At 40.3% G+C, this 27566-nt stretch overlaps 1 protein-coding gene across 2 annotated transcripts; it reads left to right on the forward strand.

Annotated features, from left to right (window-relative positions):
• The first annotated feature begins 250 nt into the window (after nucleotides 1–250).
• On the forward strand, nucleotides 251–27322 carry LOC105013046 (transmembrane channel-like protein 6). 2 transcript variants are annotated; one of them, XM_020051193.2, is made up of 21 exons: nucleotides 256–485; nucleotides 2110–2392; nucleotides 2960–3087; nucleotides 3657–3809; nucleotides 7021–7158; nucleotides 8052–8160; nucleotides 8311–8383; nucleotides 8823–9077; nucleotides 9320–9537; nucleotides 9756–9900; nucleotides 10288–10443; nucleotides 11460–11620; nucleotides 13121–13211; nucleotides 13599–13696; nucleotides 16145–16240; nucleotides 16343–16418; nucleotides 22532–22665; nucleotides 24548–24724; nucleotides 26438–26516; nucleotides 26625–26723; nucleotides 26847–27322. In XM_020051193.2, exons 2-21 carry the CDS (start codon nucleotides 2340–2342, stop codon nucleotides 26877–26879), a joined length of 2472 nt encoding a protein of 823 aa, XP_019906752.2. In that variant the 5' UTR covers nucleotides 256–485; nucleotides 2110–2339; the 3' UTR covers nucleotides 26880–27322. The 2 variants fall into 2 exon arrangements, 1 of the variants encoding a protein (XP_019906752.2); XR_004576440.1 differs by lacking the exons at nucleotides 26438–26516; nucleotides 26625–26723; nucleotides 26847–27322 and having other exon boundaries at nucleotides 251–485; nucleotides 22537–22665; nucleotides 24548–24653.
• The last annotated feature ends 244 nt before the right edge of the window (nucleotides 27323–27566 follow it).

Below are 27566 nucleotides of genomic sequence, written 5' to 3' on the forward strand. Positions count from 1 at the left end.
TGCCACTGCTGGGGGCAGTGGATCAAACCATTGTGAGGCAATCTTTCGAAACTTAAAAAACGCGCAATTAAGTGTCGATAATCAGCATTGGTGCTTTCATTGAGTTATATCAATATTATTTAAATGATATGCTTACAGTAAAATATAGTTTTTCCCTAGATGGGGGGTCATGCCCCCCGGGATTTCCGCCTATGTGTAGGCCTATAAAATTATGTGCATACGTGAATGTCTTGTAAAGTCGTGCGTCCTTATTATCATTCGTGGAGAACATTGTCCGGGGGGAATGTCTGCCTATCTCTGCGTGCTCACCCCTCCCCTCCATGTATACTAACACGCCAGATATTCCGAATTGATTAAGCATAAAAGTAATCCAACATGATGGCTTTAAGTTAAACACCTGTCATTTGAAGGCCGTAGGAGGAAAAAAATTGGCGAATCGGACCCACTTAATCTACAATTCAACCAGGTATACAGTGGTAAAAAAGGTGAGTAAAACAATTCCTCGGGGCGGTAGTGTGCAGACGGACAATCATTCAAAGCAAACATATCATCTAGTTTTTAAGTGTTTATTTTAATTGGTTTTTAGCATGTATCATAATAAGCCACGCCTGCTGATACTATCTATAAATTACACAAAATCAATATTTTTCCACACAAAATTTGGACTGGACGTGAATTTCACAAGCAATTAGAAGTGTTCCTATTGAAATATGTTTTTTTTTTTATCACATTAGCTTTACTGTAAATATGCCGTGAACTACTGAAAAGCACCTGCTTGGACAGACATTATGTTAATAAATGTACATAGTTGTCACATGTAAAACCAGTAACGATTTTCAATCAATATATCACTACACTCTGTAAAGACAGGTTTGAAAGTATCACAACAGATATGATCATTCAGCATGGAGTAGTGTGATTCTAACCATGTCATGACACAAGTTCAGATGTACTGTGATCCTAATGCCTGTCATGCTCCATGAATAGGTTGGCAAAAGTAATCAGATGCCAAGTGTTTTAACTTCCTGATCTTCAGTCTTACTGTAGATTAATTACAAATGTTCACTGATCAAGCCAAAATATCTTCTCCCCAAAATTCTCTAAATACCGCAAACAATCTGCATATTGGGGTTTGACCAGTTCCTCTTCCTATACTGCACAGTGTTGTACAAGTTGAACAGTTTCAATGCATGTGGAAGACAAAATGCATCGCAGCCCATTCAGTCAATCCAGTCCTGCTCAGTGGTGAGGATGCTATGGGGATGGGATGGGTTTTTGGGCACCAATGTCAATCTCATGCTGCAGTAAGTGTATCCGACCCACCTTTCACTCACTCAGGGTGAAAAATGCCACAACTGTTCCCGCTGCTGAGGCTCCAGGTCGTCACAATGCCAGCTCCAATGTTTCCTGTAGGATTTGGGGTTGTTCTGAATGGGTCTGTCTGCAGAGCCCTTTTGCTTTAAGAGCCTGAAAAATAACTGCTCCTGGGCTACCTCACTCACAGGACACTTGCACACTGTGTTGATGTCATAAGTACCTACAGAGTCCAAGCCAAAATATCTGCCTAGGGGCTCGCTCAAATGTTTAGTAACCGTATTAGCCTAGTTTTAAAAATGTAGGTTAGAAAATGTGACTGAAATACATGACTGCAATCTGATTAAAATGACATCAATATTCTTTGGCTAAAAGTAGAATAAAACTAAGAGCGCTCAAAAAGACTAGTGGGATTGTAACTAAAAGCATTTTCATCACTAAAACTATGACTAAATCTAAAATAGCTGCCGTATGTCTTAGAATAATTTCCCCCCAGCTCAGTGGAAAACATGCAGTATTTCTGTTTGATGGTTTGCGGTTGTGCATGGGAAAGGGTGTGGGAAGGAAAATACTCTACATTTATCAGTAAAGGGTCTCCCAGAATTAGTTTTTTGCCTAGTCTAGAAGGAGAAAAATATATTGATATTATCAACAGTAACAGTTTGTTAAGATAGTGATAAGGATGTTTGGGGACAGTGTTCTTCTGAGGCTTCCTCAGGAAGTAATGCAAATTAGTTTTTTTATTGTGAAACCTTACTTCTGACAAAGTTTGTTCTTTCTGTTTTGGTTTGGTAGTGTTTGTTGGTCAGAAGAAGACAACTCACTCACTGGAGCACCTGACTCCTTGGAGCACCATGCTTGGAAGCCCTCCAACCCAACACAGTTGAAAAGGAGCTATAGGTAGATGACTGAAATCACTACCTATTCTGGGAATTTTCCTTGCTGATATCCTGGTGTGTCCATGTGATGGGAAAAGGTAACTAAATATATGACACAGGTTTGGGAAAGCGCTGAAGACCAGGAAAATGGCATACAGTGTGAGTTTCAACCTGAACCCTATAGTGGATTCTGAGTTAGGGTGAGTTGTTTTTCAGTCTCTTTCTCTCTGTTTATTATAAGAGTTATACTTTAGTTTTTCTTTCTGTGAATGGCTGCATATTCTAGGAACTGCTACATTATGTTTTCACGTTTCAATGTTTCCCCCCCTTTCCATACTGTCATCGGTCTGGATGTATATAATGTGACTATTATCAGAGACAAAAATGCCTTGCTGTGGATTAGGTTTACCGTTTTCAATTGACTGTTTAGTCATTTAGAAGACGCTCTTATCCAGAGCAAGTTACAGGCCACGGTATAAACATCCCATTCAAATGTTTCCTTATCAGGATTTGAAACCATGACAGTTTGGATACTCTTTCATTTCAACTTGATTCAGGATTCGTATTTAATGTGCTCTACCTAGATAAAACAAAGAATCACACAGTTGTGAGTTGTGTGTCCATGCTTAGTGAAGGTTTTACACATTTCCTGCATCCCTTCGTCCAATGGTTCTTGCATTCGTCCAGCCATCGGTGATCGCATGACTGTGTGCCATAGTCGTCTACGCCGTGTGACCCTTTTCTGTCCCATTTTTTACGTGCCCCAGAGGTCTCGGGAGTGATGACACAGCACAGGACCATTTGATGATACAGCACAGGACAGAATCTGCTCCAGAGGGTGGGATTGGCAGTCCTGATACCCAGGGAATCGAGCTCCTAGTAAAAGAATGTAAAGGTACTTCTTAAATGCATCTCAAATTGCACCATAATGTCTTTAGTGTACTTTTGCCCAGAGCTTCTGATTGGGACTCATACAGTGATAATGTAAGTGAGTAAATAACCGTAAAGTAGTCTCTTTTTTTAAATTGTATTTTAAACTTTTTTTTGCATATTTGGACACATGGATATCTGAGATAAATTCTAGCCACATTCATTGATAAAGGTCACCCAATGTAATAAATCACACAAAACAGAAATATTTTGAAAAGATTTATGCAATTAAAATAAACAAAAATAAAAACTATTTATGTGGAAATTGTGAGTACAGTAAAATAGTAAGTAAAATGAGTGTACCAAAATGAGTGTAAATGATTTAATCATTAGAGTGTAACTTGGAAGGGTCCAGCAGTCCATAAAGATGAGTAACTTGGTCTGGTTTGGTCTTAACCATATGGGTCTGTAGTAACGCATCATGCCAACATCAAAAGGCCTCTCCGAGGCCGAGATCATCTTTTTAGAAGAAAGATGATCGATGCATTTTATATATTATTTTGATATATAATTTTTTGGGGGTTTTCTCCACAGATTTCCTGGATGACCAGACGAGTGATGTCAGAGAACAGGCTGATGAGAGGGGTTTGCAGAACAGTGAGTCCGTGCAGACGAGACTTCTGGTCAGGAACCGCTGGTCTGCCACCACCCTGAAGGTCTTGTCTTCCATGCCCAGTCGCAGCATCGGTGAGTCACGTCCCTGTTTGTTAAGGGGAGACCACACAGTTCTGATTATTACACACCAAATGGAAGAAAATAGCTTGAAATTGGGAGATAAAGTACTTACTGGACTTTGTCCAAAAAATATGTACTTATAATTTCTTTCTGTATTAAACAAGGCCCAGGCCAAAGTTTTTTGGGGTGGATTCATGGAGTGATTAATTAGGGGTTTTGATCATGTGGAAAGAGTATTAGAAAAGGGTGTAATGCAAAAAGGGGAACTGAGCTGTCATTAGTCTTGCAAGGCAAGGGGAGAGGGTTTCACGTCATTCAGTCAACTGAAGAAGCATTGGCACTTATATGATGGGTACTTATATGAGCACAGTATGCAATTAACAAAACTTCCATGTTGGAAAATTTAAATAGATTGTGCATTACCAGTATTAGTAAAACAGTGTTTTTTGTTAGAATTTTAATACCGTCATTCTCATGTCATTTTGTGTGGGGCTGTGTATGCACTGAGCTTTTCAAAAGCTTCAAAAGCACACTGAAGTTGGAGCCTTGTAATTTTACTATTAAACTCCTGTGGTTAAGTGGTCCCCCCCCCCTCAGGGATAGGACAAACCAAATCATAGTGCCATTTGTGTGCAGGACAATATCACCTTACTAGGCAACCTCTCTTCCTTATGTATATTGTCATATGATAATTGCCAAAATATGTAACATCTTTCGCCATTCCCTCTGATCCCATTCCGATCATAGCAAGTATGAAAATAATCCATGAAATCTTATCGCCTGTTGTTATTCTGGCCAAGAAGAGTCTTTGTAGTACATTGCTAAACACTTTTATACTTTTAGATCTGGAAATAATTGGACACTGTCAGTTTTGTTATTTTGTCTGTTTACCAATATATATTCAAGTTACAGTGAAATTATATGGGCTTAAAGTGCAGTCTTTCATCTTTAATTTATGGGTATTCACATCCAAATTGGAGGGAGGGTTTAGGAATTACAGCTCTTTAATATGTAGCCCCCTCTTTTTCAAGGAACCAAAACTAATTGGACAATTGACTCAAAAGCTGTTTCATGGACAGTTGTGGGCTATTTCTTCATCAATTAAGCAGGTAAAAGATCTGGAGTTGATTCCAGATGTGGCATTCGCATTTGGCAGCCATTGCTTTGAACCCACAACATGCGGTCAAAGGAGCTCTCAATGCAACTGAAACAGGCCATCCTTTAGCTTAAAAAAACCTCCATTAGAGAGATAGCAGGAACATTTGGAATGGCCAGATCAACAGTTTGGTACATTCTGAGAAAAGAATAATGCACTGGGGGTGGGGGTCTAAGCCCCGAAGGTATTGTGATCCTAGCAATGCCTCTGCTTTTCATGGTAAAGAACAACCCCTCCACAACATCCAGCCAAGTGAAGAACACTCTCCAGGATGTAGGCATATCATTATCCAAGTCTACCATAAAGAGAAGACTTAATGAGAGCCAATACAGAGGGTTCATCACAAGGTGCAAACCATTCATAAGCCTCAAGAATAGAAAGGCATCTAAAATATCCAGCCCAGTTCTGGAACAGTATTCATTGGACAGATGAAACTAAGATCAACCTGTACCAGAATGCTAGAACAAAAAAAGTATTTGAGAAGCCTTGGAACGGCTCATGATCCGAAGCAATCATCTATAAAACACAGTGGAGGCAGTGTGATGGCATGGGCGTGTATAACTTCCAAAGGCACTGGGTCACTAGTGTTTAATGATGATGTGACAAAACACAGAAGCAGACAGATTAATTCTGAAGGGTATAGGGATATATTGTCTGCTCAGATTCAGCCAATTTCAGCGAAGTTGATTGGATGGTGTTTCACTTTACAGATTGACAGAGACCCAAAACATACTACAAAAACAACCCAGAATTTTTTTTAAGGCAAGCAAGTGGAATATTCTGCAATGGTTGGCTCAATCACCTGATCTCAATCCGATTGAGCATGCATTTCACTTGCTGAAAACAAAACTTAAGGCAGAAAGACCCACAAACAAACAACAACTGAAGACAGCTGTAGTAAAGGCCTGGCAAAGCATCACTAAGGAGGAAACCCAGTGATTACAGTAATTGCCTGTAAAGGATTCTCTACGAAGTATTAAAAATGAACATTTTATTTATGATTGTGTTAACTTGTCCAATTACATTTGAGCCCCTGAAATAAGGGGGCTGTGTATGAAAATTGTTGCAAATCCCAAATGTTTCATACAATATTTTTGTTCAACCACTTGAATTAAAGCTGAATGTCTGCACTTCAATTGCATCTCAATTGTTTCATTTCAAATCCATTTTGGTGGTGTACAGAGCCAGAATTAGGAAAATTATGTCAGTGTCCAAATATTTCCAGATAAACATAAATCGTATCTGTTTCTGTAAGGCCAAACCAGTAACGCCTTTTGCTGAATGATTAACATTTACGTTAAAACCAGTCATAGATCTTTTTCTACTGCTGTTTGAAGAGAAGCCGCCGATATTCAACCCACCAGTAGAATGAATATTCCCCATTTCTGTGTCTCCATTGGCAGTCAGTGTTAAACAGCTCAGGTGTTAAATGCTCAGGACAGTCAAATTTGACTTTCATAAAGAAAATTATATGTACTGTTTATTTCTACACTATAGGGTTGACTGAAGTCAAATTATGCTAAAAAACTCTATCTGTATAACATAAACATAAATCAAATTTGCTTCTGTCAGGCCAAACCAGTGCTTTGAGCTTAAGAGAACACTGGTGATTATTGCTAACTATAGTTTGGCTATAGTCAGGGCTTCCTTTTCACATCCAAACAACCATCAGAAAGATTTGTTCTTAGTCCTATAATGACGGTTTGAGTGTTTAGTGGCTTAACGCATTAACAGATTCTTGCCAGGATAATGCCTTTTCTGCCTCTCAAGTGTCTCCTCATCCTTGTTTCTAGTGTCTCCTCGTTTCTTCCTCTCTAGTTTCCTCCTCTCAAGTGTCTCCTCTGCCTCTCTAGTGTATCCTCATCTAGGGCCTAGTCTGAAGTAAAAACTACATCCCTGGTCATAGTGTCATCTAAGTAAAAAATGGCGGATGCATTTAGAAAAAACAACAGATCAGCATAAAATGCCCGAAGATGGAAAACATGGTTCAGGTCCTGTAAGATTCTAGTCCATGAGTGATCTTACTCCGAGAAAAGGTCTCTCTCAACCAGCTGTCTCGTTACACAGGATGGCAGAGTCGTCTTGAAAAAGTCTCCCGTTGTACTGTGCATAATTCTCAACTGAGTAGGTACCGTCGCCAGACCCCAGGCTCCTCCCTCTCCACCAGACCCATTGTCCATCGCAATGAGGATGTCAGTGAAGAAGGTCAGTGCTATTCCCCAACCCACTTCGCCTCCTTATCCTAGATTTTACTTACAGGGACATTGTGGGGTCGTTGTCACTGGCATTTGTTCCTGTGTAGCTTGGTTGGTAGAGCATGACACTTGCAATGCTAGGCTTGAGGGTTCGATTCCCAAGGGAGCCAACGTTTGCACACACTGATGTAAGTTGCTCCCTGTAAGAGCTTTTGCTGAGTGACTAACATTTACATTTAAATGTAGTCGTAAATCATTTTCTACTGCTGTTTGAGATCTCTCTGTTATTCAACCTCTCAGTAGAATGAAAATTCCCTATTTCTCTGTCTCCACTGGCAGTCATTGAACAACTTCTGTGTTATACTTGACTTTCATGAAATATCTGTATGTACTGTTTATTTGTACACTATCGGATTGACACTGTCAAATTATGATAATGCCATGTTTCTGTTAGGGTTTGAAAAAACACTTCTGGAGTGTTCACCTCTCTCATGTAATGTTTTGACAATTGTATGATGCCCTAATTTTATTATAACAGCCCAGTGACTGTTGGTCTGGGTAAGGGAGCCGTTCAGGTCTGTGTCAAACATCTTTAAATGCATTTCCTGATGTCCACACAGTCAGACTGAGCCTTTCAATGTCCAAAGGAGGTCCTAAACACAGGGATTTGTTCAGCGTTAAGTGAAAATAAAATTAAAGAATGCATGGAGATTGAAGTTAATTGGATTTAAAAAGCTTTTTAATTGGAGTTAAAAAGCTTTAATGGTTTGGTTGGCAGTGTCTAGTTTGGCAACAGCAAAGCATTGATTGTTGTCTCTCCCGGCCCAAAGTCTGCATTTAAGTTTAAAAAGCACGTTTGAAATTTTGGCAAACAATCATTTTAGCTTTCTGTGTGGCTTACAGAGACCAAGACAAAGGAGCTAATCAACAATCTACAGAAATTGTCGACCGCTGGCCGTTTTCGTATACTGCGTTCCACGCCTCTTAGTCTGTCTGAGAAGTCTGAACTAAGGTTTGTGTCATTGTCAGAATACATTGATTATCATTGTTTCAAGAGTCTATTAGATATTTGACATAAATGAGTGACACCAAATTTTCTTAAGCCCTTATAATCATTGCTGAGTCTTCAACAACACTTTTTACAGTGAAAATCTCTCTTTAGGAAACTTGCATTCAGTGACAAAGTTGGACAGTCCTTGAGCAGTGAGGTTCCGTACTGGAGGAAAATCAAGCGAGTGAGTATTAATTAATACGCCTCTTGCATAAAAAGCACAAGTTGGTAATAGTACATCTCTCATTCAAAAACTTCTGAGGCTTGAATTTCATTGCCATTTGTAATTTACATGAAATCACCTCCCCCACAAAAGGAAACTCTTGGCCTAACTTCTCCCGTACTCTTATTTTACTGTTCCAGTTTAATTACCACCCTATATTAATTTGTCAAAATAGAAAATGATAAAAACCCTAAAATATGTTCTACTGCTACGAATAATTATACTTTCTGGGCCATGTCAAATTCTACCCATTCCATCTTTCCACCAGAATCCCTCCACAAGACAATATTCATAACCTCATGTTAATCATTACACAGTTGTTAGGTTTGAAAGTCACTGAACATTTGTCTTTTTCTCTTTCTCCGTATGTCCGTTCCTTGCCGTTTATCTCTTTTTGCAGGCTTCGCGTCACAGCTTTTTCACCATTCTCTCCTTCTTCAGTTCTCTGCGCTTCGGGCGAGTGCAGCTGAAGAGGATTGGCGGCCGCTTCGGCACCAGTGTGCTCTTCTACTTCCTCTTCCTCAGGACCCTTCTGTTCTTCAACATCTTCCTCTCCCTCATCAATGGGCTCTTCCTGGTCTTGCCCCAGGCCATCTACCCTCCCCTGAAAAATACCCCTTCCAGATTTTCAGGGCTGGAGCTTCTCACCGGCACGGTAGGATGGTCGGTTCAGTTCTAAATTCTGACGTGACCCGGCGTCTCTGCGCAGTGCGTTGCTAAGGCTGTATAGAGTAAGGTGGAGAGTAAGACAAGCCTGCCCCAGTAAAACCACTGCTGTTCTCACAAAACAGTGCACCTATACAATGCAAAGTACCCGCCATATCAATCCAAAAGGTCGGTCTGCTCACGTTGTTTTGTCTTTTTGTGACACCGCACCCCCCCTTCCCTCCCTCTCAGGGTTTCCTCTCTGACTCTGTGATGTTTTATGGATATTACACCAACTCCACAATCAACAGTTGTGGACCCGCAGCGAAAGTCCGCAGTGAGGACGCAACCCCCCATTCGGCCTGTGGGAGCGCCAGTGAGACCCAGATGATAGCCTACAACATCCCCTTAGCCTACTCCTTCTCCACTGTCATAGCCTTTTTCATCACTAGCATCGCCCTCGTCTACAGGTTGATTTAATTGGTCAGATTGTCAATTTCTGATACCGTTATTTTATTTGTGCTGCTGTATTTTGGATGTCCCATATATATCGATGTGGGACCTCTGTAATTGTTCAGTATGACAAGAGCAAACAGAGTCGGCGTGACGAATCGTTGAGGTGTTATTTTGATGTTGCTGGTCTCTTATTGGAGATTCCATTGTGTTTTTATTCATGTTTTTGTATCAGCTTGTCCAAGTCCTTTGGGAGAAGTGTCCAAGTACTCAGTTCACATGGAAACTTGGCGAGTAAGATATTCTGCTCCTGGGATTTCAAAGTTAGCAAGAAGACCTCTGTCAGGATTCAGTCGGAGAACATCAGCACTCAGCTCAAGGTACTGCAAACCAATGTCATGTTCATTAGTGTACCAAATGTTTCATTCTAAAACTATGATGAGCATTTATCAGTAGACTAGTTAGTCCCTCCAGAACAGACAACACAGACAAACACAGACACGACATAAAAGAAGGGGAGAGCAGCTGACCCATAACAAGACCGTTACGCTTCTGTAGGCCACAAAACGCCATGAAAATAATTCTCAGTTATCAACAACTATGTGATGAGTTTTCTTTGAGCGTTATTTCACCCACTCTATATTTGATGACAGATTAAAATGAGCTGTCTCGCTAAATTTGTCACCGTTATAGATCAGTGTGGTTTCAATTTGGGGTTGTGTACTATCCATCTACATAAACAAATACTGTCTCTTTGTCCTTGCCAGGAGCTGTTGTTGGCGGTGAACTGCAAAAGGGGAAATGGGGCCAGTCGGTGGAGACTAACTGGGATAGCTGTGTACCCACTGGCATGGAGCGCATGTTTGGGGAGCACGTTCTTCTTTGCCTTTGGCATCCACGTCTTTGCTGAGTACCTGCACCTGGTGAGTGTGTTAGTGTGTATGCATGTGGCATAAGAGAAGGGGAACTCACCACAGAGGCCTACGCAGAACTCGCTGGGACTGAACTTTCACATCCGTTTCACATTGCTGAGCCAGGAATAGCTGTAACTCGCTGGCGCGTCCAATTGTCCGCCACAGCCGCTGTGGTGAGGTCGCCGTGAAACGACGCGTAGAGGGAAGGTTCCGGCTGACACAGTAGGTGTTTTAGGTCACTGGGTGTAGGTCGTTATTAGTGGCCTTTCTCAGAAAGACTGATGAGCCGTCGCCAAGCAGAGTGAACGCATTCCAACGGTCACACCGCTGATCCTGCAGTTTCCACGTTGCACAGCTCGTCAAATAGGGTGCAATGCCTTACAACTGCATATTGGAACAGGGCCGTCTGCTTTAACATATTGCCACATCTTTTTTTTCTTGCTTATCTCTGATATTCAAGCAGGAAGACGTTTTGTTGAGAAACAGACTTGGAGTCAGCCGAGGCAGTTGTATTGTACATACCAGAGAAAAGCTACATTTGTGACATGTTACCCACAATATAGTGCTAGGAGATGTCTTTGGGGCCAGTCTGAATGGGACGCAACTATCCCAATATTAGTGTTTGGCATCCAGGTCTGTTTGTGCCATAGTTCAAACAGATGTGGATACCAGGCTGTAGAGATGTACAAAATATGGAGACATGAAATGAGTTCCTGTTATGAGCTGGAGAGCCTTGCTTGTTCTAGAAATTGCATGATTTCTGTATGCACTGCAATGTGTCTATGGCCTAGTTAGATTTGTTTGTCCTACAGCAAGCTCCCATAGTTTTTTGTGAGTACATAAATATTATGTATTTTAATTGTTGGTTCAATTCTCCCTGGTTGTTGTAAGCAACCCGGCTGTCATATCTGTAAAGTTGTAAACATACATAGAGAGTAAATGAAACCTGACTGATCTCTACTGTAGCCTGTTGCAACACTTCCCCTTCTCCTTGTAATACAGTACATTTATTTTTCTTTCTTCAGAACAAGAAGCCTGAGGACAGTTGGGCAAGTGAGGCTTATCTGCTGACTCTGCCTTCGGTGGTGTCCTGTGGTAACCTGTTTCTCCCAGGCCTCTTCAACCTTCTGTCGTGGTTTGAGAACTACAGGTTGCCCAGTGTACGTCTCTATGTTGCCATCTTCAGGTCAGTAGAAAACATTGCATTTTTGTGAAAATAGACATTGCGCAACCCTAGTTGTCTATCAAATTAAGTTGGTTAAAAGAAAATCATACCAGAAGGTAAGGTCACAATCCATTATGAAGGGAAAAGAAATGCACTAGGAATCTGAAGCAATTTTGTTTTATTAGCAAACAGCTGTTTATATACAACTAAAAGCAAAGGATTTGATATAATGTAGACTGCAAAAAAAAAAAAAGTAATGTCCCTGTAATTCAGACTGACAAAACAAATACAAGGACATGTACAGACAACATACTGAGGAGGTTCAAATGGATCCCTCTTCAGAGACATTTTCATGAAATCCACCAGCTGAGTCGCAGTTATCTCTACATTAAGATAGCCCAAGAAGTGTCTGTTATTGTGAACTGTGCACAAGGTCATTTTAGTTTTTTATTTGCTTCATCTGAAGGGGTTAAGTGACCAGTCAATTGAGGAATGTCAAGTTACAACCATAGCTAGCATTCTTTGTTGCTGTTGCCATCAGCACAATGAAATGTTAAGATGTTTCCCACTTAAGTTATAACCATAGAATTGGTTAACTTTCACAACATACCATCATTATTTTCTTCTCAGTTGTGGGATTTCCAATTTGTTGTTAAGAACCTGCTTCATTGCAACAACTAACCAATGAACCCTGGACAGTTGATAAGCAGATAGGTGTCCTACAAAGCACATCTTTTCTGGTTCTTTGTGCACTTTGATTAAACAGGAAGTTCATGTCGGAAACCTAGTGCTCCGGAAGGAACGCTTTATACAGTAAAACCTTCTATCTCAATTGAGCTCACAGACACCTAAGCTGTCACAAGGGCGACGAGGCAAAGCAACAATACTTAAACCTAGATACTGCTGGCCAATCTCATCAGCCTCCATGAAATCATTGGGCTAATCTGTAAGCAGGATTCTAACACTGGTTTCACAATGCAAGGCTATCTGGTTAACAGAAGGTGTGCATTTGTGGCTTGTGTATCTGACCACATTTAAATTAGTTTATCCAGAACTGAAGTCTAGTGTAATTGGTTAGATGGTCAGTGAAGTTCTGGTTCCATATGTGTTCGATCTGATTGGAAGTGGCACGAAAAGCTCCACCCTTTCTTTCAAAATGACCAACAGGTCAATGGATCGAATCCTCCCACCTCTTCTGAATTTCGAAAGATGCAAACCCATATACGCATTAGAGATCTGTCCTAGTTATGTCATGCAAACTGTTGTTTCATGACTGATCTACATATTCATATGTATGTTGTCTGTCAGCTATAGATTAGGCCACAATCAAAGTTACACTGTACGGTCATGTTCATTAAAGCACACAATGGAAAAGTAATAATGTTAAGATTAATTACTTGTTTTGCAACAGAAACTAAAATTGAATGTCTTATTAGTTTGTTGTTTTAAAATTATTTACATATGATTAGTGTCTAATGAACTTAACCCTTTTTTTTCTAATCCAATATTTGCTTCAAAAAGGAACTTACTGCTAAAGGTGAGCATTCTTGGAGTTCTGTGCTACCATTGGTTGGGGAAAGTTGCAGTTCAATCAGAGGGTCATGGCCCACAGGTAAGAGACTTTAAACACCTCTGGTCACAATGTTGTCAGTCAGACATAAACCAAATCCCATATTCTCATAAAAAAATTCCAAAGCTGGGTATTTATTTTAAAATTTGCATTGACATTTCTCTTTACCTCATCCTATTCTGGGCTCTATTAAGTGTTATGTAAGGGTTATGGGAAGTTTTAGGTTTAGGATCACCTTGGATCCAGCTTGGCATCTAGCTAGGAATTGTGCAAGAATGTATGACCATTCATGGAAATACAAATAAAATCATTTTAGATGTTTCATGAAATATTAGACTATTTCTGATACTTCCAGATGATGTTAATGAGTTCCCACTGCAGTTGTCATGATTTAACATTTGGCCTTGATGTCTCTGCCTGTCTTGACAGTGTTGGGAGACCATTGTTGGTCAGGAGTTGTATCGTTTCCTCCTCATGGATTTCATATTCACTGTACTCTACACAGTGTTTGGAGTATTTCTTTGGAGGTGTGTTTTTGCTGAATTTCTTGAAATGTTATACTGCCCTCTGGACCTGTGTTTCTTAGATTTGTTTGTGTTGGCCCAAATTCCACTATTTCCATTTTCATTATGGTTGAGATGCCAAGCACAGGCAAATCATAGAGAAAACCCTCTTTACACCAGACACTTGTATGTGAATTCACCTTCAGCAGGAAGCTATGCAGCAACATAAGAGTAAATCTACACTGGAGTTGCTTATTTTTCCTGAGTGACCAAGTTACAGTTTATTGAAATCTGTTATAAAATCTATGGCAAGACTTTAAAATTGCTATTTAGCCACAATCCTCATCCCCGTTACAGAACATTAAGAGTTTTTAAAAGAAAAACAGAAAGAAAAAAAATCTAGCTGTTTGTCTTTCATTCTCTCTGTGCTGTTTCTTTGGAACTAAATAAGGAACCTGCTTAGCCAGCTTTGGAGCTGTGCTCTCAGATGTAATGACACATTTATTTTCATTTTACTCTTCTCAAAACAGCCTCCAATCCTTAATTGCCTTATAACATTTCTCTCAGAGAAATTAACTATGAATATTGTTGGTCGTAAAGGCGAAAATAACTATTTTTGATAACTATTCTTTCACTAAAGGCGAAATATATCTGAGATGAATCGTCAGACTTCTGATATCCACTGTAAGCAGTAAGTGCCTCTGGAGCTCCACATGAACTGGCTTTACTTATTGTCTGAGTGAATGACCAACTGAGCCAGCTTTGGAACTCACAATGGTTACACTTGCTTTCGGTTGTGCTAGTCAGTAAGCTTTACTTGAAGTGTAGTATCATAACATGATCAAAGAAATAACGCAATATTAAATAACGCGATATATGTCATAATATATCTAAATATGTGTCATAGTGTTGTGAACATGATATGTCAACTGACATAATGTTATGGCATGGTTATGACAGAGTCACGACCATGTTATAACACTACACTTCAAGTAAATTTTTACCGACTAGTCCTACTTTTTTCAATTTACTCTTCAAATTGTTTTGTTCATTTAAAAAAAGAATCATGCCTCTAACATTTACTTACTTTTAAACAATGGCAGGACTTGTCTCTTACACTTCCCATTTCTAACGAGGCCAAAATAGTATTAGCTAGTCCGCATTGAAAATGAGCAGGTTTGGTTGGGAGAAAGAACTACGAGTGTCTAAGACCTGTATGAGGAGACTACACGTCAATGCAAACAGACAGTGGGAGCAGCACAATAGTTTAAATGGGGGACATCTCAGGCACTCACAGAAAATATTATTTGAAACATCAACTTAAAACATTCCCTGCAGATGTGTTCTAGTCATTAATGCTAGTATTAAAAATCTTTGTTAATGGCCCCTATTATCTTTAAGAAACTACTGTTTGCGTCCCTCTCACAAAACCTAGACAGTGCTTAACCAATTTGCAAGGCACATTTTCCAAGACACCTGGACACTGTTGGCATGCCGCGGCTATGACACTAACCTGGGCTGCAATGCCACATCTGCACTGCTCCAGATTAGCAGTACTTTAATGCAGACTGCCCATTCAGGCCAATACCTTCATCAGTCAGACTTCTAAACAGTAACCAATATGTATTTTCTTATTGATATGTTTGTATGATTTTATTTCTGTTACTTTTGCATTTGTTGTCATAAATGACTGTATTGTCATGTACATTATATTTCATTGTGACATCATTTTGGAGCCATAATATCTGTGTGAAGAGCGCAGTCTACCACGTCGGTCCAAAATCTCCCATAGGTGTTCAATTGGGTTGAGTTCTGGTAACTGCGAAAACCATAGCATTATATTCACATAATTTTCATATAAATCAAACCATTCAGTGACCCCTCGTGTCCTGTGGATGGGGGGCATCGTCATCCTAGAAGAGACCACATCCAACAGGATAGAAATGTTTCATGACAGGATAAAGGTCATCACTCAGAATAAGTTAGTAATGATTTGCTGTTTAGTTCTTGACCAGCTTTTTCTTGCTGACACAGTCTGATCACATCCTGTATTAACATTCTCAGTCATCTGTGAAAGAGTTGATCAACAATTGTGTGCTTTCCCTATTACCTGATGTCTTTCCAATACATCTAAATGCAGATTTACCTTCCTATTGAAACAGTAGCCAGATGAGCAGTGTTTTTGTCTGAACCTCTTGCCCCCCGTGCCCCATTATTGAACCCTCTTTCAAAGTCACTTAGATCCTTCCCTCTTGCCATCTGGAGGCAAAATCAAGATCAACTGGGCCTGCTCAGTATTTTTATACATACCACAGAGTTTGAGAGGATGTTAATTGTATCATGCATTACACAAAAATGGAAGCATTTGTTATGTACCTACACTAATTTATTACATTTTGTTTATATAATTTGTCACCTGCCTATATGTCAAACCTGCTATGTTCAGATAACAAAATGATCTGTTTATTTTAGAATGTTTTCTCAACGAGTGCTGAGAAGAAAGAGAAAGCCGGTGTTTGATATTGCCTGGAATGTGCTTGAGCTTATTTATGGACAAACCCTGACCTGGTAAATCTTTTGTCATATTTTCTTCCATCAGCCCAAAGTCACATACTTCATTCAATTTGAAAGCGAGTGGTTTATGTCTCACTCTGTCATTTCTCACCACAGGCTAGGTGTGTTGTTTTGTCCTTTACTCCCTACCGTGCAGATCATCAAGCTGTTGGTGTTGTTCCACCTGAAAGGGGTAGGTAGCCCCAGGTAGGCTCAAGCTTTGAGCGCCAGCAGTGTGACCATTACACAGAGATCGACTGGAATATTCCTAACACAGGAAATGTATGCCACAGTTCAGAACTCCACCGGTGTTTTCTGTACTGAGTGAAAGCAGGTCCCTGGTCAGGTCCACCGGTACAACTAGTTCACAGTGTCAGTGGTAACCGCCCGAAAAGAGATCAGTCAAACAACCATGTACACCTTAATAACTAACGGCAAAATATGTGTCCAGCACATTGCCACAATCACACCTTAGATTTAGTCCTGTCACAATAAATAGATATTGTAGATCTAATAATTTCCCCCGAAAATCCTGGATTATCGGATCACTGTCTTATTACATTTACCGTTAAAAACAAGAAATCCACTTGCTCCGCAAACAATGAGTTTCAAAAGCCCTACTATAAATTCTCGGAATACAAATAAATTCCTTGATATTCTTACAAGTTCGCTCATTAACGACAGAGTAAATAAATCTGTAAACGATCAAATCGAGGATCTAAACTCAATACTGCGAAATACATTAGACACAGTTGCACCACTAAAAACAAAAGAAATACGCAACAAGAAACTTGTTCCCTGGTACACACACAATACTAGAGCACTTAAGCAAGCCTCCAGAAAATTGGAGCGAAAGTGGCGCTCCACCAAGTTGGAAGTATTTAGACTAGCCTGGTTAGACAGTACACTACAATACAGAAAATCACTGACGTCTGCTCGATCAGCTTATTTCTTCAACCTGATTGAGGTGAACAAAAACAATTCAAAATTGATACAGTTGCAAAGTTAACAAAAAAGCGAAGCTTAGCAAGTGAGGTGGGTCTTCACTTTAGTTGTAATGAATACATGAACTACTTTGATGAAAAGATCATCACCATTAGAAAACAAATAACTGACTCCTCCTTAAATAGTTATGGTCCTCAAAATCTCATTTGTCCTAAACATTTCCTGAACCTCCCTGACCAGGTGTCAATGGGGACACTTGAATTTTTTGATACCGTATCGCTCGACACATTTTACTAAATTTGTAATGAGTTCTAAACTCACAAACTCTCAGCTAGACCAGATTCTAACAAAATTACTTAAGGAGCTATTTCCTATGCTAGGTCAGCCAATGCTGAACATAATAAATTGCTCCATTTCCTCTGGATGTGTACCAAACTCACTAAAAATAGCGTGGACATGTAGCCTGGTTTAAATCTTATTTATCTGAAAGATATCAGTTTGTTAGTGTGGATGGCATATCCTCTGACAAGTCAAAGGTATACTTTGGTGTTCCTCAAGGCTCGGTTCTGGGCCCATTATTGTTCTCACTATATATGCTCCCTCTGGGCGATGTAATCCAAAATCACAACGTAAATTTTCATTGTTATGCTGATGACACACAGTTATATATTTCAATGAAGCATGGAGAAGCCCCTAAATTAGCTACTTTGGAAGCATGCGTTTCAGATATTAGGAAGTGGATGACAGAGAATTTCTTGCTCTTAAACCCAAGGAAAACAGAAATGCTCGTTTTAGGACCCAAAAAACAAAGAGCATTGTTAGCAGATCTCACTGTGAACCTCGACGGCTGCATGGTTGTATCCCAAAAAACTGTAAGAAACCAAGGTGTTACCCTTGACCTTGACCTCTCCTTTGATGAACATATAAAATATGTCTCAAGAGTTGCTTATTTTCATCTTCACTAATCAAAAATTAAAAACGTTCTATCAAAAACTGATGCAGAAAAATTTATCCATGCTTTTGTTACTTCTGGATTAGATTAGTGCAATGCTCTTCTCTCTGGTTTTCCAGACAAATTAATAAATAAACTTCAATTAGTGCTGCACACGGCTGCTAGAATCCTAACTAGAACAAAAAAAACACATTACTCCTGTCCTAGCGTCGTTACACTGGCTGCCTGTTGGGGTAAGGGCTGATTTTAAGGTTTTACTGTTAATTTATAAATCAGTATATGGACTTGCTCCTACTTAACTTGCTGAAATGATCCAGCCATACATACCTACATGTAACCTACGATCGCAAGATGCAGGCCTTTTAATTGTACCTAGAATTTCTAAACAAACAACTGCCGGCAGGGCCTTTTCTCATAGAGCTCCACTACTGTGGAATGATCTGCCAATTAAGGTTAGAAATGCAAACTCAGTGCAAACTTTCAAGTGTCTACTAAAAACTCATCTCTACAGCACGGTTTATAATTAGGTGTAGCCTGGCCAAGGGGCGTGAAGGTGACCAGTAGGCTTGATACTGTCCACCCTTGCTGTCTTGCCAGGTGGGCTCTCGTCGCCACTGGGATTCCCTCCCTCCAATGCCTTTCGGGGGAAGAGTCACTGGCTTGTTGTTGACTCTCTGTTGCGCACTTGTGGAATTGGGCTGTAAGCTGCTGGCAATACTTGGCCCTCATTCAGGGGGGTTGCGGTTGGTGGGTGTCCCTTTGGTTGATGCCTGGCAATGTGGGTGGATTGATTTCCTGCCTGTTGGGCCCTGACCGGGGGCCTCCCCCGGGTAGGGCCACAGTGTCGCCGGACCCCCCCGTCTCAGTTCCAAGGTGTTACGCAGCTATATTATTGTGCTGGGGGATATGAGGAATGCACTTCTAACTTTTCTCAGTTTCCTCCAGTTTAACATTTTAGGAGGAGATGAGGTCCTGGTCCACACCTGCGGATTACCTGGTTTGGGGGGCCCGTTGCTGTCCCTGTCCTTGTCCACCTGGTTATACTTCTGACCTAGTCTAAAATCAAATAGCCTCTGGATTTAGCCCAGAGAAATGTATTAATTATTCCAATTGGACTCTTAATATCTCACCCGGCACAGCCAGAAGAGGACTGGTCACCCCTCTGAGCCTGGGTCCTCTCTAGGTTTCTTCCTAAAAATTTGGCCTTCTAAGGGAGTTTTTCCTAGCCACTGAAATTCAACACTACTGTTGTTTGCTCCTTGGGGTTTAAGGCCGGGTGTCTCTGTAAAGCACTTTGTGACAACTGCTGTTGTAAAAAGGGCTTTATAAATAAATTTGGTTGATTGATTGATGTGTAAATGGAAGCAAAGTTCAGTTTTTATAGATCTTTTTTGGGCAGTTCTGTGTTTCATTAAGTGTGTTGCTGGGAGGATGTTTTAATCTGGGGGGCTGATAATGGGTATTTGTGTGGTGGAATGGAATGGATATCGAATGCACGGGTGACGCACGCCTGTAAGCCATAATGACAAAATTATTTCCTGTTGGCACAAAATGATCAGTATCTCGCCAATCGACGAAGAGGCAACCTGTACGGACAAAAAACATTTCTGAATGATGAGTCCCTCGCCAATCGACAAACAGGCAACATGTACGGACAGAAACCATTTCTGAATCTTTTCAAGGAGGAGGCTGCCTCTGGGGCCGCTACACCATCCCTACCACCCACAGTTATGCGAGAAGATGACAATAATGTTGTATAAAAGACACCTGTCCACAGAAGCAATCAATCAGATTCCAAACTCTCCACCACTGCCAAAACCAAAGAGCTGTCCAAGGATGTCAGGTACAAGATTGTAGACCTACACAAGTCTGGAATGGGCTACAAGACCATTGCCAAGCAGCTTGGTGAGAAGGTGACAACAGTTGGTGCGATTATTCGCAAATGGAAGAAACACAAAAGGACTGTCAATCTCCCTCTGTCTGGGGCTCCATTCAAGATCTCACCTAGTGGAGTTGCAATGATCATGAGAATGGTGAGGAATCAGCCCAGAACTACACATGAGGATCTTGTCAATGATCTCAAGGCAGCTGGGACCATAGTCACCAAGAAAAAAAATTGGTAACACTATGCCGTGAAGGACTGAAATCCTGCAGCACCCGCAATGTCCCCCTGCTCAAGAAAGCACATATACAGGCCTGTCTGAAGATTGCCAATGAACATCTGAATGATTCAGAGGAGAAATGGGTGAAAGTGTTGTGGTCAGATGAGACCAAAATCGAGCTCTTTGGCATCAACTCAACTTGCCGTGTTTGGAGGAATAGGAATGCTGCCTATGACCCCAAGAACACCATCCCTACCGTCAAACATGGAGGTATAAACATTATGCTTTGGGGGTGTTTTTCTGCTAACGGGACAGGACATGAGCACATTAAGGTCCTGGAGTTGCCTAGCCAGTCTCCCGACCTTAATCCCATAGAAAATCTGGAGGGAGGTGAAGGTTTGAGTTGCCAAACATCAGCATTGAAAACCTTAATGACTTGGAGAAGATCTGCAAAGAGGAGTGGGACAAAATTTCTCCTGAGATGTATGCAAACCTGGTGGCCAACTACTAGAAACGTCTGACCTCTGTGATTTCCAACAAGGGTTTTGCCACCAAGTACTAAATCATGTATAGCAGAGGGGTCGAATCATTATTCCACTCTTTAAAATGCAAATCAATTTATAAAAAAAAGTTTCTTTTTTTTTTCCTGGATTTTCTCTCACTGTTCAAATAAACCTACCATTAAAATTATAGACTGATCATGTCATTGTCAGCGGGCAAACCTACAAAATCAGCAGGGTATCAAAAATATTTTCCCTCACTGTATTTGTGAAATTTAGTTTAATAACTGGATTACCAGTCTCTATTTCAAGCATGCTCAAGTTTAGTAGCAAAGTTGTGTTCTTTACCTGCACAAACTCATTTAATCCAGAAATCTCATAAATGATTGTTTGTTTGGTATATACCTTGTTTTGTTCAAATGATTGCTACTCGTTCACTCGTTCGTTAGTTTTAGTTTAAGCTGTATTGTTTAGTGATGACATCAGATATCTACAGTATAGTTACAACGGTAACCACGGTAACCACCAGCCCGCTAAGGTGCAGCTAAAAATGTTTGTCTCATCTGGAATATAAAAGACTTCAACTATTTTTTGGGGGAAATGCAGCAACATTTCATGTTACTCAGAGTACATTTATTCTTAAATATTGAACTGTGCCATTTGCTCATTTGTTATTTGGGTTTTATGGTGTAATTTGGCTGCTAAAAATCGAAGTGGCGGATAGATAATATTCCTGCTATAGTGGCTGGTAAACCAAAAAATAGCCTATGTTTTGGTGTTTTCCATCACTGTCTACTACAACCAAGTGGATTAAGTCAAACCCACAAGCCTCATACAAAACACAAAATGCAACTCTCAATATTTATCTTAATTTGTCATGTTAAACAAAAATAAGAAAGAAACCATCTTGCTTGTGTCATATAAGTCACCAGAAGCGAACCTCTGACATTGCCCCTGGACTCCTCCTAGGACAATAAGTGCCTTTGCTGCAATCTCAAAATCAGAAACGGGAAAAACCACCTAAGGGTCCCCAAGGGTGAAATCTGTGGATAGTAATTGTATTAATTATACATTTTGAGGATTACAGCTTTGTAGGTAGGGGTATTTCTTTAAGGAGATTCTTAAATGGTAGAGGTATTAACCAAGAATGGTCAAGTGTTAGGCATTTTTTAACTCTCATTCCAATTTATGCTGTAACCAGAGAAGGTGCCAAACTGATGAAACTTCTAGTATAGCTGGGATGCTGGATCAAGTGTCAGTTGTCCCCTGATTTAAAAACTATTTATTTAGGGTGTATTTTATCCATGTACTGTATTGCCCCACAACTTGAGCAGCATCCGCCTTGGACCGATTAGCCTTTTCTATAGCTTGTGTACTCCTCCCTCAGAACAGTCTTCTATAGCTTGTGTACTCCTCCCTCAGAACAGTCTTCTATAGCTTGTGTACTCCTCCCTCAGAACAGTCTTCTATAGCTTGTGTACTCCTCCCTCAGAACAGTCTTCTATAGCTTGTGTACTCCTCCCTCAGAACAGTCTTCTATAGCTTGTGTACTCCTCCCTCAGAACAGTCTTCTATAGCTGGTGTACTCCTCCCTCAGAACAGTCTTCTATAGCTTGTGTACTCCTCCCTCAGAACAGTCTTCTATAGCTTGTGTACTCCTCCCTCAGAACAGTCTTCTATAGCTTGTGTACTCCTCCCTCAGAACAGTCTTCTATAGCTTGTGTACTCCTCCCTCAGAACAGTCTTCTATAGCTTGTGTACTCCTCCCTCAGAACAGTCTTCTAATTCTGGTATACTCCTCCCTCAGAACAGTGTGCTGATGAACTGCCAGGCATCCAAGAAGCCGTGGAGGTCTAGTCATATGAGTACTGTCTTCATTTTTCTGCTATGCATCCCTTCTTTCCTTGGTGCCACCGCGTTTGTGATCTACACCGCATGGACGTGAGTGTGTCAAACAAACAGCCGGTGCCTTCAACGCACACATGCAAATATACTAAGTTATTCCAATGCATGCAAACCCACTTATGTACAGTGCTGCTTGAAAGTATGTGAACCCTACAGGGATGGTCATGATTTTTTTAAATATTGAAATTAATTCATAGTCAATTATCTAAGCCCTAGTATAATAAAGGACACAAAAACATGTGATATATTACATTTGTTATTACATTTTCATTTTATTTATATACAAAAACTCAGATTTCATGTGTGCAAGTATGTGAACCCCTTTATTTATTAGCTTATGTCACCTCCATTAGCAGCAATAACTGGAGTAATTGACCCCTGTATCCACAAGTAGTCTCTGACATTTTTTCACTCAGCATGAGTGAGGTTTGAAGGGTGTCTGGCATATACTGCCTGCTTCAGGTTCCGCCACAGCATCTTGATTGGACTTTAACTTGGCCAATCCAAAATAATTATTATAATATTTTAAGCAATTCTTTGGTAGATTTGCATGAATGCTTTGGATCGTTGTCTTTTTGAAAGACCCATTGTTGGCCCAGTTTTAGCCTGGCGTTCTGTTTAAGAATCTCCTGGTCTACCTTAGAATTCATGGATTCTGAGGTAACCCTAACCCTTGGTGATGTACAGTTAACCAGGTCCAGAGGACGAAAAGCAGCCCCACATCTTGACATTCCCACCACCATGCTTGACTGTTGGGATAAGGTACTTTTGGTGGTAGGTAGTGTTAGATTATCACCAAACATAGTTTTTTTGATTGTGACCAAAAAGATAAGTTATATTAATCTGTCCAAGGTATTGACTTCCAGAAACTTATGCATGTGTTTACTGGCAAAGTTTAAGACATGCTTTTTGGGGTGTTTTGACAGCAGAGACGTCTTCCTAGCAACCCTCCCATGAATGCTGTTTCAGTGTTGTTCTTATTGTTGAAGCATCCACAATAGAGATGCAGCAAAGGAGGTTTTCAGGTCTCCCGATGAAATGTTTGGGTTGGCATTTACCTGATTTATTACATTTATTGTGGCTCTTGCAGATATTTTGGAAGGGTGTCCACTTCTAGGACGAGTTTCTGTCAATTTATTTGTAAATCATGTTCCTCATTGTTGGAGATCATTGTATAGCCCTCCCCAGACTGATTTGCTCTCACAACCCTCTAACTGAAGTCCTCTAAGATCTCCTTTAATGTCGGCATGGTGTGTTTTGCATTCACCTGTATGGGTAACACCAAACCCACCATGTTTCTTGTCTCTATTCATCTGAGTCACACTCAAACTCTTTCCTAAAGATCCCTCCTTAATTGGTTCATTTTATACTCAATTATTTTCCCACCCAATTGATTTAACCAATGCGACTTGGGGTTCACTTGCACTGATTCCTTTTTAATTTAGTTTTTCTACTACACATTTGATATACTCTAAATCAACATATGGAATTGGTAACTATAAACCTGTTAAGTGAATGTCAGTTACAAAAGGGGTACAGATTAAATAAAGATGGCAAACCCTAAAAAAATTGCTCATTGCACAAGGGGTTCACATACTTTTAGATAGCACTGTATGCAGCCTTGAATTTATCTTTTGAGCATGTATCACAATTATGCTCCACACAGAAGACTAAGTACATTACCATCGTTCAATTTTGGATTTTAAACTGACAATATCTTCTATTTTCATGTAACCTTTTTAGAAGGCACCATCTTTTCAAAAGTACCAGTTTCTTGAACTGTACTGCAAAGGTCAACGTGAAAAGATTAATGTAAAACTAGATTAATCCATTGCCCCTTTAGCATGGGAAGGGTATTGTTGTGTACCAGATGTTGTTAGCACTCTCCCCTCTAACCTTCCTCTCTGGTCCCCTATAGGATCAAGCCCTCATCTGGTTGTGGTCCTTTCAGGAACCTCCCTGTCATGTTACATTCAGGAGAACAGTGGGCCCACGAGCTAACAAAGGTCAACCCAAAGCTTGCCTGGCTCAACTGGGTGTATAACAACGTGGTGGAAAATCCATTCTTTTTGTTACTGGTGTCACTTGTCTTTCTGTGAGTCGGCTTCCATCAGTGACAAACAATTGAATATTTGTTGTTGTAAATACAGTGGGGAGAACAAGTATTTGATACACTGCTGATTTTGCAGGTTTTCCTACTTACAAAGCATGTAGAGGTCTGTAATTGTTATCATAGGTACAATTCAACTGTGAGAGATGGAATCTAAAACAAAAATCCAGAAAATCACATTGTATGATTATTAAATAATTAATTTGCGTTTTATTGCATGACATAAGTAGTTGCACACCTACCAACCAGTAAGAATTCCGGCTCTCACAGACCTGTTAGTTTTTCTTTAAGAAGCTTTAACTGCACATGTTTGAACTTGTTACCTATATAAAAGACACCTGTCCACACACTCAATCAAACAGACTCCAACCTCTCCACAATGGCCAAGACCAGAGAGCTGTGTAAGGACATCAGGGATAAAATTGTAGACCTGCAGAAGGCTGGGATGGGCTACAGGACAATAGGCAAGCAGCTTGGTGAGAAGGCAGCAACTGTTGGCGCAATTATTAGAAAATGGAAGAAGTTCAAGATGACGGTCAATCTCCCTCGGTCTGGGGCTCCATGCAAGATCTCACCTCGTGGGGCATCAATGATCATGAGGAATGTGAGGGATCAGCCCAGAACTACATGACAGGACCTGGTCAATGACCTGAAGAGAGCTGGGACCACAGTCTCAAAGAAAACCAGTAACACACTATGCCGTCATGGATTAAAATCCTGCAGCGCACGCAAGGTCCCCCTGCTCAAGCCAGCGCAAATCCAGGCCACTCTGAAGTTTGCCAATGATCATCTGGATGATCCAGAGGAGGAATGGGAGAAGGTCAAGTGGTCGAATGAGACAAAAATAGAGCTTTTTTGTCTAAACTCCACTCGCCTTGTTTGGAGGAAGAAGAAGGATGAATACAACCCCAAGAACATCATCCCAACCGTGAGGCATGGAGGTGGAAACATCATTCTTTGGGGATGCTTTTCTGCAAAGGGGACAGGACAACTGCACCGTATTGAGGGGAGGTCTTGGCCAACAACCTCCTTCCCTCAGTAAGAGCATTGAAGATGGGTCGTGGCTGGGTCTTACAGCATGACAACACACAGCCAGGGCAACTAAGGAGTTGCTCTGTAAGAAGCATCTCAAGGTCCTGGAGTGGCCTAGCCAGTCTCCAGACCTGAACCCAATAGAAAATCTTTGGAGGGAGTTGAAAGTCCGTATTGCCCAGCGACAGCCCCGAAACCTGAAGGATCTGGAGAAGGTCTGTATGGATCTCTGCTGCAGTGTGTGCAAACCTGGTCAAGAACTACAGGAAACGTATGATCTCTGTAATTGCAAACAAAGTTTTCTGTACCAAATTAAGTTTTAACTTTTCTGATGTATCAAATACTTATGTCATGCAATAAAATGCTAATTAATTACTTAAAAATCATAGAATGTGATTTTCAGGATTTTTGTTTTTGATTCTGTCACTCACAGTTGCAGAGTACCTATGATAAAAAAATTACAGACTTCAACATGCTTTGTAAGTAGGAAAACCTGCAAAATCAGCAGTGTATCAAATACTTGTTCTGCCCACTGTATGCCATTTAAAACAGTACAGTTAATGTTTAAGGTTTAAGTTGATGTCCGGTTGCCTCCCGTTGTCTTCATGGATAATATAACTTTCGTTGATGGTTGTACTTGATGACAATTCATTCCTTTTTTTTCAGAATGGTCAGTTACGTTCACGCCCATGTTTTAGATGGTCAAAAAAGAATAATGACTTTGCTACAGGAGCAAATAGAAAACGTGTGTATAAATATACATGTTTTTTTCATCTACTGTATGTAGTGGTCTCGCAAGGACCATTGTGGTCTGTGTGTTGAAGGATTCTGATGTGTTCTTTTTCATCATAAGGAGGGTAAAGACATGAAGTTCTTGATTACTAAACTGCAGGCCATCCACGAGGGGGAGCCTCCACTGTCTCAATCCAGGTCTGCAATAAGGGGCAATGAGGTGAGTGACCCTGCATGGATCGTGTTCATTGAGACATGCAACAGTAGATGTTTTACAACAGAATGTGGGTTTTTCTCTGGACAAGTGTTGATAGTCTCTCTCGGTTTCACTTTCTTTTGTTAGGTGCCTAATCAACACGACACCTGTGGCCTGTGACCCCCAAGAGCTGCTGCTTTCATTAGTTTTGCCAAAACCATTGTCTGCTGTCAGATCAGTTGCATATGTTAGTCATGTGTACAGTGTGCACTGTTGTGGAGTACTAAATAATTCCGGAGTGTTTATTGGATCCTGGAGGTTTTATTTGGGGTTTATATCGCTCTACCACAAAAAGTGGGCTTAAAATGGATGTTACTGAATGTTATGGGGAAGAAAATAATGAATGGTGGCTTTGAATTTAAAGAACTGTTACTGAGATCAGTAATTTGAAAACATGCTAGGCTTAAAAAATAAATGGGCAACAATAACTGGTTAATTGTCTTTTGCAAATCAAAACATTGTTATATTTATTGTATGTGCTTTGTTCCAGTCATTGTTCTATATTGTATTTGCAAAAGCTGTATTCTTGTACATAAGTTGATTTAAATATTAAAGAGTTACGGTCTGTACATTTATGTTTTTTGCATTGATGTAACCTAACATTTTCCCAATGTAAACTGGGGTTTTTAAATTGCAGTAAAATGTTATTGTTACCAGGTGATGTAATGCAGCAGTATGTTTGCATATCTTTAGCTCATTATACATTCCAATCATAATTTCCATCATCTTTCAGCTGTGTCATAAATCGTTCAGTGATCTCTCAATATTTAAAAAAGTTGTTCTTAAAGTTGTTCTTCATGTTTAGAG

This window comes from Esox lucius, chromosome 11, assembly GCF_011004845.1.
Source record: "Esox lucius isolate fEsoLuc1 chromosome 11, fEsoLuc1.pri, whole genome shotgun sequence".
Classification (NCBI taxonomy): domain Eukaryota; kingdom Metazoa; phylum Chordata; class Actinopteri; order Esociformes; family Esocidae; genus Esox; species Esox lucius.

Excerpts from the sequence above, each read along its gene's own strand:
- LOC105013046 (XM_020051193.2), top strand. The coding sequence starts at position 2,340 with ATGGCATACAGTGTGAGTTTCAACCTGAACCCTATAGTGGATTCTGAG. Across the intron at positions 3,088-3,656 it reads CCTAGTAAAAGAATGTAAAG|ATTTCCTGGATGACCAGACG; the intron begins GTACTTCTTAAA and ends TTTTCTCCACAG. Across the intron at positions 24,725-26,437 it reads CTGGTGTCACTTGTCTTTCT|AATGGTCAGTTACGTTCACG; the intron begins GTGAGTCGGCTT and ends CTTTTTTTTCAG.